Source organism: Thunnus thynnus, chromosome 20 (assembly GCF_963924715.1).
Source record: "Thunnus thynnus chromosome 20, fThuThy2.1, whole genome shotgun sequence".
Lineage (NCBI taxonomy): Eukaryota > Metazoa > Chordata > Actinopteri > Scombriformes > Scombridae > Thunnus > Thunnus thynnus.
In genome coordinates this window covers 15,943,594-15,954,667 of record NC_089536.1, presented here as the reverse complement: position 1 = coordinate 15,954,667, position 11,074 = coordinate 15,943,594, and the positions used below count along the sequence as shown (strand labels likewise).

The 11,074-nt window shown below is 39.8% G+C and overlaps 3 protein-coding genes across 3 annotated transcripts; all 3 read left to right on the top strand.

The window, feature by feature from the left end:
* Window positions 1–2,716: 2,716 nt before the first annotated feature.
* Window positions 2,717–7,404, top strand: LOC137172620 (transmembrane protease serine 9-like). Its single transcript, XM_067577133.1, has 10 exons — window positions 2,717–2,771; window positions 4,014–4,034; window positions 4,230–4,392; window positions 5,009–5,277; window positions 5,388–5,533; window positions 5,623–5,935; window positions 6,031–6,193; window positions 6,299–6,567; window positions 6,817–6,962; window positions 7,051–7,404. Exons 1-10 carry the CDS (start codon window positions 2,717–2,719, stop codon window positions 7,402–7,404), a joined length of 1,899 nt encoding a protein of 632 aa, XP_067433234.1.
* A 110-nt stretch (window positions 7,405–7,514) lies between these two features.
* On the top strand, window positions 7,515–9,153 carry LOC137172619 (prostasin-like). Its single transcript, XM_067577132.1, has 4 exons — window positions 7,515–7,684; window positions 7,815–8,083; window positions 8,224–8,369; window positions 8,818–9,153. The coding sequence occupies exons 1-4, from the start codon at window positions 7,659–7,661 to the stop codon at window positions 9,151–9,153; spliced, it is 777 nt and encodes a 258-aa protein (XP_067433233.1). The 5' UTR covers window positions 7,515–7,658.
* Window positions 9,154–9,309: 156 nt separating this feature from the next.
* Window positions 9,310–10,907, top strand: LOC137172618 (serine protease 27-like). Its single transcript, XM_067577131.1, has 5 exons — window positions 9,310–9,366; window positions 9,680–9,842; window positions 9,959–10,227; window positions 10,338–10,483; window positions 10,572–10,907. Exons 1-5 carry the CDS (start codon window positions 9,351–9,353, stop codon window positions 10,905–10,907), a joined length of 930 nt encoding a protein of 309 aa, XP_067433232.1. The 5' UTR covers window positions 9,310–9,350.
* Window positions 10,908–11,074: the final 167 nt, after the last annotated feature.

Genomic DNA, 11,074 nt, shown 5'->3' with positions numbered 1-11,074 from the left:
CCTATAGATATCACAATAATATCATTATCGTGAATTCTCTTGGCCACGATAATCTTGTAGTGAAAATGGGATATCATGACAGCCCTAGTTGTTACATCTCTTTTTTTGAAACAAAGAAAGATTAGATGTTTGCCAGGAGAAAAAATACGCATATAAAGAATAATTTTGATGTGACTTTTAACTGGCAAAATATTCTACTATTATATTATTATCACCTTGCAGATTAAGTTTAGCTCTTTAAAACTGCAAATTAAGTTGCGTGTGTGTTTCTGTTAGCACGCAGATCCTTAACTTCTGTCATAACAACCAAATATTTTGATACCAATGATGAATGAGTGGCTTAAACAAGGTGACTGCCAACACTCAAAGATACAGTATGTTCCAGCAGCTTTTGTCAGTGTTCTTCATACCTTGCAGTGTGGAAAGATGATGTGTAAAGAAAAGATGCATACAAAGACCACGTCACAACACAACCAAACTGACATTCTTGTCTAATTTAAGCTTCGTTTCTGATGGTTGTTCTAACTCTGTCCTCTTTTCCTCGTTCCTCAAATACTTATTCACTCTTTCTGTCATCAACCTCATACAGTTTTCTTGGTCTATCGGTAGTTTTCCATAACTAGCTGATTCTTAACAACCAGTGACTCAGTCAGTTGCTTTTGAACTCTGACACCATCATGATGAGGCCGCTTCTCCTCTTTACAAATGATAACCAGAAACAATGGGTGACTAATGAAAGATCAGACCTCAGCATGCTCTCCTTTTTCCTGGTACTGTGGTCTGGTTGCATTTTACAGCCTTTTCCTTCATTTAGTGTGTGTGCACAGATTTCCTTTAAATTAACCATACATTGCAGGAAGTTCCAGACTTTTTTGTGATAACCTTAATATTTATGATTTGAGATCAAGAGAGTTACAAAAGTGTCAGTAAAATAGCAATCGTATTCTAATTTGTGTCTCACTTTCTTCATTTTCACTTTCTGAAGTGAGTCGGGATCAACTTTGCAGTGTTGATGTTCATCAGCACATTTCCACATAATTATGAGTGAGATTAGATCATGGTTTGATTGTTTCTAATGTCTTAACAAGACTGAAAGTATAAATGAATAAATAATAATGAATGAATAAAATATGAATGAATAAACAATCTGACCATGTAAACATTCCAGGAAGCAGGAAAGCATTTAAACTTTTTATTCATTCATTATTAATTAATAAATCGTGAAAGGTATAGCCCATCGTGTGTCAATATTCACCAAGCTTCCAGTCTGTGAATCATGTTGTGTCTCTCTTGATTGAAGACAGGACCAAAACTACTATAAAAATAATGTTACTTTCAACATGCTATGTTCTTCTGTACTTCTTCTTGATGAGAGGAAGTGATAGTAGTATATTAGATCAAAGTTAATTATATGGTTCAGATAGTAGGAGCTAAGCTAAAAGTTTTAAACTTTTTTTTTTAAATTACAAGATGTAAGAAGTCATACAAGTGAATACTGAATGGGTGTAACTTTAATCCAAGTTTCACTGAGAACAATGGTGAACAATTATCAACAAGCAGCATGCAATGTTGTTTTGAGATGTTATGTAACTGCCTTTGAAAGGGTTTTTCTTCCCATTGTCAAAATGCATATTTGCACTTTAAGAATTTACAAAATGATGGATGAGGTGTAAGGTTGCAGTCATAACATGAACACATAAGTACCCTTGTCACATTGTTTTTGTTACTTGAGCTGTGTAATGAGTGACAGCTATTCATTGCTGTTTGAATTCTTTACCTTTGTTTATTTCCTTTTATATGAACTGCACTGAGAGACAATTACAGGACTTATCAGTGATGAGTTGTAATGGATATATTTAGATAGAAGATCTGTGAATACGTGACAATGTACCATTGCTGATAATTGCTATCTTTCATTGTGATGAATAATGCCAGTGATTTATGTTATGAGTTGAACTTTTTTGGATTACTCAGCAACCAACATGAAATCATGCATTACTGGCACAATAAACTGACATCATACTGTAGATACATTCCATTTAATCTGATTAATATAAGGATTGTATTTCTTTTTAAATGATTATGAAATGATTGTTATAAATAGGCATCATGAGTTGCATGAACACTTCACCGTCAGGTCAGCAAGACATCAGGGAGTGTGAAAGACATAATAACATGACATAATAACCAGGAGATGTTTTGTCTCCCTAATCTCATTTTAAATACATAATGCAAAGGTGTTGAGATACATAATTGTCCTGAAAACAATGCAAACAGACACGTTCATCATATTTTGTAAAAATATTCCACTGCTGACTATTTCTCAACCTTGGGGTGTAACAGGTTTTTTGCACTGGGTGTGCGACTGGTATGACCCCGTCTTTAATGGGAACCCAGAGGAAGTGAAGCCTCAATATATATTCAAAAATAGAACTCTAAAAGAGCAGTCATTATAGTTTTATTGATGCAATATTAAGCAGTGCTGATGATTTTTTAAAAATTTTAGATATCACATTAAAAAAAGGAGGAAATTGATATTCTACTCTACACTCTGTTTTAATCTAGCTCTGTGTTTATGTTGGAAACTAACCTCACCTCACCTTTAATCTACCAATTAACTTTTTGGATGGTATGTGGGGAGGGGCACACCTCTTGGCAGGTGACAGGTCAAACAAAGTATATAAAGAGTGACAAACAAGGACTGTGCAGTCACAAAATGGCTTTGAGGAAATGGATCTGCGTTTTGGCTCTGGCAAGCCTTTTATCTACAGGTATGTCACACTTAGATTAGACCTAGATTCAACCTCTTTGTTGAGCCGCAGATGCTGTCAAAGTAGTTTAATATACAAGAGTAGGCATGTTTAGAAATTAGAAACAAACTCTTCAAATTGATCTACCTGGCTACTGATTTTGGCTTGACTGAGCTTTTAAACACAGTGCAGCAACTGGATGTTAGATGTGGTGTAATAATATACATCTGTTTGATAATAATCCAAGCAAAGGCTGCAGTAATTTGGATGAAGTTGTTATAAAGACCAAGTATGTTTTCAGTTGGAAACCTGTTATTTAATCCTACATATTTTAAAATGGTATATACAGTATTGGTATACAGTAAATGTGTGAGCCTCCACATAACTCATTGTTTTTGTGGCAGTGATTTAGTGTTGGTATAATATCTGTTATAACTCATTATCATACATTCTAAGATGTTTTATGTAACATAATAAGGTAAGCTGGTTAACATGCAGATTTGACTACTTTTACTATTACTTTTTATCTGTTTTTCTGTAATAGATGAACATGTCAGCCCCCAAAAGCTTTCTCTTTTATTTAACATCAGTATTTGTAATTTATGTGATTTTTTTTCCCTCAGAAAAATTATTGGTAAAAGGGTTATTTTCCTGGGTAATTTATTCTATCTTTACATGCTAAATTATTTCATTAATTTTCTTAGTGGATTGAAATTCATTTGAACTTTTCTAGAGGGCTTTGACATTTAATCTTTGGCATTATGTATCTCTCTATCACATGCTATATCAGAATTCATTAATTAAAGTAAAGTTTCCATTTTGTGATTACTTTAATTTAAAGACAGTTGTATTTAATTTTAAAATGAATGCTGAATCACCTCTAACATTCACGACTCTAAGAACAGGAAACATCCATCACTAAGGATACTGACAGATGCTGTTCTATCAGCTTCTGAGCACTGCATTAAAATAGCTATTGATGTGTAACATCCCCAAATAAATCAGCATGTGCTAAAAAATAGACTCACACTCTATTCTCACACTCTGCACATGCGTCATTCTGCACAATGAAGCTCAAACATCCAACTGAAGGAACAAAAAGAAAAACATTTTTGAGTGGAGGAGGACTTTTTTTTATTAAGGTGGCACACTTACTCTTTGTGTAAGAGAACACAAGCTGAACATAGTGTGTTTTTGTTTGGTATTTGCTTGAAAATGGTCCACTCAGATTAATACGACCCATTTGTGTTGTCTTTTTTCCAGAATCACATGCTCAGCTTGATGGTAAGTTTCCACCTCAAACTCTACATTTCATCTGTATTTCACTGAAGTTTTCTATGTGCAACTGTTAATGAGTAATGAGATTTATTAGCCTGAAAACAATTTTGATCTGCTGTTTTCAGTGACAAAGTGTTTTTACTTTTTGGAATGTGTTTTGTGTGTTCTTCTGAAGTCTGGCCTTACTGATCTCTTTTCCAGTATGTGGCATTGCTCCGCTGAACTCCAGGATAGTTGGAGGTGAAGATGCTCCACCTGGAAGTTGGCCCTGGCAGGCTAGTCTGCAGAGATTTGGCAGACATTTTTGTGGTGGTTCCCTCATCAACAAAGAATGGGTGATGTCTGCTGCTCACTGCTTCTCCAGGTGGGTGGGACAAGTCTGACCGCAGTCTACCAACCAATCATGTCTTGAGTTTGACTAATATTTGTTTATGAAGGCAATACTTTCCAGCAAACAGAGTGTACCATTACTATGTATTTTACTATTTAAATTTCATATTATATTTTACTTTTACCTCAAATCCAGCAGGTTTGACTGTTGTGTTAGGTCAACAAAGCCAGCAAGGCAGTAACCCAAATGAAGTGTTCAAAACTGTTGCTGAGACAGTGATACAGCCAGCTTATGACAGCAACACCAATGATGACATCACTCTGCTCAGACTCTCCTCAGCAGTCAAGTTGACAGACTACATTAGATCCACAAGATACAAAATTACTGTGCTTAACATCTGTGTATAATAGAATGTTAGTTTATTTTGTGTTGTTGTATATTCATCTACACCTCACATCAACAGTATTCATTTTTCTATGCGTTGAATCAGCAATACTGGAGGCCAAGCAAACGCCCCGTTCCAAACAGGCACGTTTTGAATGGGTACTGCACTAGTGAATATAATAAAGGTTAATTTGTTTCAGTATATACTTCGAAAACACTTGAACATTCTCATTAAAACCAATCCATTTTGTCATTTTTACTTTAGTACCAGTACGTCTGGATGGCAGGTTTCTCTCGGTCGTCAGAACCTGCAGGGCAAAAACCCAAACGAAGTGTCCAGAACTGTTGCCAGAATCATTTTGCATCCAAACTATGACAGCGACACCAACAACAACGACATCGCTCTGCTCAGACTCTCCTCACCAGTCGAATTCACAGACTACATCAGACCTGTGTGTCTGGCAGCCAGTAGCAGTGTGTTCAACAACGGTACTGATAGCTGGGTCACTGGCTGGGGAGCAGTCAAGGAGGGAGGTGAGTCTGCTTGAGTTGCTGACAAACTGTTTTCTTTTAGTGCAGTGTTCAAGTGATGTAAAATCTGTAGGACGATGTGTGATTTGTTTCTCTTCTCTTTGGTTCCTCAGTGTCATTACCCTTCCCTGAAACTCTACAAGAAGTGGAGGTGCCAGTTCTGGGAAACAGACAGTGTAACTGTCTCAATGGAGTCGGCACAGTCACAGACAACATGATCTGTGCTGGTGTTCTGGCAGGAGGCAAAGACTCATGTCAGGTAGAAAACTTTATTTTAATTTGTCACGGGTTGGTAAATGTATTCAAGATTTTCTGAGATTCTGAGATGTTCCTTCTCCTTTTCCTCAGGGTGACTCAGGAGGTCCAATGGTGAACCAGCAGGGCTCTGTCTGGGTCCAGTCTGGAATTGTTAGTTTTGGTTTTGGCTGTGCTCGGCCCAATCTGCCGGGAGTCTACACCAGAGTGTCCAATTACCAGTCCTGGATCAACTCCCACATCACATGTAGTAAGCCAGGCTTTGTCCAGTTCAGCTCCAGTGGGCTGGATGCTGACAGCAGCTACACCTGTCCTGGCCTGCCACCTCCCTCCATCACACAGCCTCCACCATGCGTATGCTCCTCTACAACCATGACACCTGAAACACCAGTCATAAGTGCAGAGGGTAAGTAGAGGATAGGTTAGCTTAGCATTGCACATCTTCAGTTCAGTGTAAATCTGTTATCACTGAATGCCTAAATATCAATATATCTGCTGCAGTGTGCGGCACCACTCCGCTTCACAACAGGATAGTTGGAGGTGAGGATGCTGAAGCTGGAAGTTGGCCCTGGCAGGCTAGTCTCCACTGGTTTGGCGGCCATGTTTGTGGTGGTTCCCTTATTAACAGGGAGTGGGTGATGTCTGCTGCTCACTGCTTCTCAAGGTGGGTGATTACACACTGTTTCTGCATATTTAAATATGCTGTTACTACAAGAAGGCAGTTAATTTTACTCTCTCAATACATTAACATATTTATTTAACCTTTTAGATTAAGCACCAATGGTTGGAGGATTTTCTTGGGTCGCCAGAACCAAGAAGGAAGTAACCCTAACGAGGAGATCCGAACAGTGTCCTTAATAGTTCGTCATCCAGACTATGACAGCAACACCAACAACAATGACATCGCTCTGCTCAAACTCTCCTCACCAGTCAAATTCACAGACTACATCAGACCTGTGTGTCTGGCAGCCAGTAGCAGTGTGTTCAACAACGGCACTGATAGCTGGGTCACTGGCTGGGGAGCAGTCAAGGAGGGAGGTGAGTCTGCTTGAGTTGCTGAAGGTTAAATCCTACATGTAATATCAACCAAACCAATGATATCTGTTACACTACAACTCTGCTTATCCCACCATGAAAGTGTTATTAATCTAATAATTCTTTATCTTATATTATGGTTACTTCCAGTAATCCTGCCATCATAACTGCATGATAACTGTCTTTTCTATAGGAAAAACGGAATCAAGTAAATAATAACTACTTGGTTGTTTCTTTTATCATCTTCTACAGTGTCCCTACCCTCCCCCCAAACTCTACAAGAGGTGGAGGTGCCAGTTCTGGGAAACAGACAGTGTAACTGTCTCAATGGAGTCGGCACAGTCACAGACAACATGATCTGTGCTGGTGTTCTGGCAGGAGGCAAAGACTCTTGTCAGGTAGCAAACTTTATTTCATTTGTCACTGGTTGGTAAATGTATTCAAGATTTTCTGAGATTCTGAGACGTTCCCTCTCCTTTTCCTCAGGGTGACTCAGGAGGTCCAATGGTGAACCAGCAGGGCTCTGTCTGGGTCCAGTCTGGAATCGTTAGTTTTGGTTCTGGCTGTGCTCGGCCCAATCTGCCAGGAGTCTACTCCAGAGTGTCCAGTTACCAGTCCTGGATCAACTCCCACATCAAATCTGACAAGCCAGGCTTTGTCCAGTTCAGCTCCAGTGGGCTGGATGCTGACAGCAGCTACACCTGTCCTGGCCTGCCACCTCCTGTCATCACTATTACTACTACTGATGCTACTGGTACAGCAGGACCAGATCTAACAACCACAGAACCAGTACCTAAAACCACAGCACCAGCTATAGTTGCTTCAAGTGCGGAAGGTTAGTCTTTTTGACATGTATATCTTTTAGGAATAAATGGATTTGCATTTTATCTTATCTTATCTTATATTACCATGACTGGCCTCAATAATCAGTGGATATAAACTTAATCTCCTCTCCAGTATGTGGAACAACCACTATCATCAATAAAATTGTTGGAGGTGAAGATGCTTCAGCTGGAAGTTGGCCCTGGCAGGCTAGTCTGCATAGATTTGGCAGCCATATTTGTGGTGGTTCTCTCATCAACAGAGAGTGGGTGATGTCTGCTGCCCACTGCTTTACCAGGTTGGTGATTATCTAATAATAGCAATGTTATCACTGATTTGTTATAAAAAACTGAATCAAAATGAGCTGATTGTGTTTCACTTTGGTTCATGTATTCATGTTATTGTTTTTTTTTGCATTTTTTACACAGTACAAGCACATTTGGGTGGCAGATTTTCTTAGGTCGGCAGAATCAGGAGGGTTCTAATCCAAACCAAGTGTCCAGAACTGTTGCCAGAATCATTTTGCATCCAAACTATGACAGCAACACCAGCAACAACGACATCGCTCTACTCAGACTCTCTTCACCAGCTGAATTCACAGACTACATCAGACCTGTGTGTCTGGCAGCCAGTAGCAGCGTGTTCAACAACGGCACTGATAGCTGGGTCACTGGCTGGGGAGCAGTCAAGGAGGGAGGTGAGGAACCATTTATGAGAAGTTATGAATGCTGTTGCTGTGATGATCACTACATATGTAACATTTGCCCAAAGTGCTTATTTTTTTGATGAGTATATGGGTCTTTCAAGTCATGTGACCTCATCACTTCCTGTTTCCAGTGCCTTTACCTTCTCCTCAAACTCTACAAGAGGTGGAGGTGCCAGTTCTGGGAAACAGACAGTGTAACTGTCTCAATGGAGTCGGCACAGTCACAGACAACATGATCTGTGCTGGTGCTCTGGCAGGAGGCAAAGACTCATGTCAGGTAGAGAACTTTATTTAATTTGTTATTGGTTGGTTAACATTTTGCGGATTTTCAGATAATTTCAGATACACATAAACCACCTTAGTGACACACATAAGCCACTTCTGTGTATAGAGTAAAATATTACATAAACTATTTATTGTAGCTTTCATAGACTGCATACTCTCTCACCACCTGAACAACACAATGAATGTTTCACAATTTAATCTGTATATAGACATTGTATGTTTGTTGTCTATATGTGTGTATATTACTATTTTCATACATTTTACCATAAATGAAAGTTATATTTTGTGATCTTATCTTTGTCTAGCTTTGCTATCTTTAGTTGTATGTTTATATTTCTGTTTTACTGTACATATATGGAATAAATATAACAAATGCAGTCAAATTATTTGTGTCAACATACCTATTCTGATTCTAAGACGTTTCCTCTCCTTCTCCTCAGGGTGACTCAGGAGGTCCAATGGTGAACCAGCAGGGCTCCGTCTGGGTCCAGTCTGGAATTGTTAGTTTTGGTTTTGGCTGTGCTCGGCCCAATTTGCCAGGAGTCTACTCCAGAGTGTCCAGTTACCAGTCCTGGATCAACTCCCACATCACATCTGATAAGCCAGGCTTTGTCCAGTTCAGCTCCAGTGGGCTGGATGCTGACAGCAGCTACACCTGTCCTGGCCTGCCACCTCCTGTCATCACTATTACTACTACTGATGCTACTGGTACAGCAGGACCAGATGTTACAACGGCAGAACCAGTATCCAGCATGTCAAGTGCTGAATGTAAGTAACCTGACTACCATAGTACTCTGATTAAGCATGTCATTCTGTTTCCTGTTTGTAGAAAAATGAGACACTCCAGGGGAACATTGGTGCAGTATACCACGTGTTGCTTTCAGAGTTTCTATATCTGCATTTAAACGCACAATATGTAATTTCAGCCGCTACAGCAGGACCAGATGTTACAACCGCAGAAGCAGTATCCAGCATGTTAAGTGCTGAATGTAAGTAACCTGACCAAAGTAAGCAAAGTATTCTAAATTTGCATGTCACTTATCCACTTTTGCCTCACAATTTGAAAATTCACACCTTTGGTGCCTCCTGTGGTATTATGAAAATTTACACCCATGCAGACAGCAGTGTCACATAGTGACTTTATCAAATTATCAAAACGATCATTTTCAATTTTAGATTTTCAGAGAATAACAATTGATTGTAAATAGTGTAGATCTGCACTTTATGTAGTTCCAGTATATTTTGTATGAATGAGCATTTATGCTTAAAGATCCACTTATTATTAGAGCACGTTCTTTCCAGTGTGTGGCATCACTCCGCTGAACACCAGGATAGTTGGAGGTGAAGATGCTCCAGCAGGGAGTTGGCCCTGGCAGGCTAGTCTGCAGAGATTTGGCGGCCATATTTGTGGTGGTTCCCTCATCAACAGAGAGTGGGTGATGTCTGCTGCTCACTGCTTCTCCAGGTGAATAACATGAATATAATAAAGAATACATTTTTCTGTGTTTCAGTCTATGAGTTACAAACCCCTTAAGCCCAGGTTCTTCTCAAAACCAATGCATTTTGTCATTTTTACTTCAGTACAAGTACATATAGATGGACGGTTTCTCTCGGTCATCAGAACCTGCAGGGCAAAAACCCAAACGAAGTGTCCAGAACTGTTGCCAGAATCATTTTGCATCCAAACTATGACAGCGACACCAACAACAACGACATCGCTCTGCTCAGACTCTCCTCACCAGTCGAATTCACAGACTACATCAGACCTGTGTGTCTGGCAGCCAGTAGCAGTGTGTTCAACAACGGCACTGATAGCTGGGTCACTGGCTGGGGAGCAGTCAAGGAGGGAGGTGAGTCTGCTTGAGTTGCTGACAAACTGTTTTCTTTTAGTGCAGTGTTCAAGTGATGTAAAATCTGTAGGACGATGTGTGATTTGTTTCTCTTCTTGTTGTTTCCTCAGTTTCATTACCCTTCCCTAAAACTCTACAAGAAGTGGAGGTGCCAGTTCTGGGAAACAGACAGTGTAACTGTCTCAATGGAGTCGGCACAGTCACAGACAACATGATCTGTGCTGGTGTTCTGGCAGGAGGCAAAGACTCTTGTCAGGTAGCAAACTTTATTTCATTTGTCACTGGTTGGTAAATGTATTCAAGATTTTCTGAGATTCTGAGACGTTCCCTCTCCTTTTCCTCAGGGTGACTCAGGAGGTCCAATGGTGAACCAGCAGGGCTCTGTCTGGGTCCAGTCTGGAATCGTTAGTTTTGGTTTTGGCTGTGCTCGGCCCAATTTGCCAGGAGTCTACTCCAGAGTGTCCAGTTACCAGTCCTGGATCAACTCCCACATCACATCTGATAAGCCAGGCTTTGTCCAGTTCAGCTCCAGTGGGCTGGATGCTGACAGCAGCTACACTTGTCCTGGCCTGCCACCTCTTGTCATCACTATTACTACTACTGATGCTACTGGTACAGCAGGACCAGATGTTACAACCACAGATCCAGTATCCATCATGTCAAGTGCTGAATGTAAGTAACCTGTCTACCATAGTAGTGTGACTATGCATGTCATTCTATCCCTTGTTCATACAACTGATTGATGATCAACCAACAATTCAAAAAAGTATGAATATTTTGAATGTCCAATCAACTTCACCTGGTTGAGCCTCAGATTTGTGCAGATGTTCTTTTTCAAGCCTACACT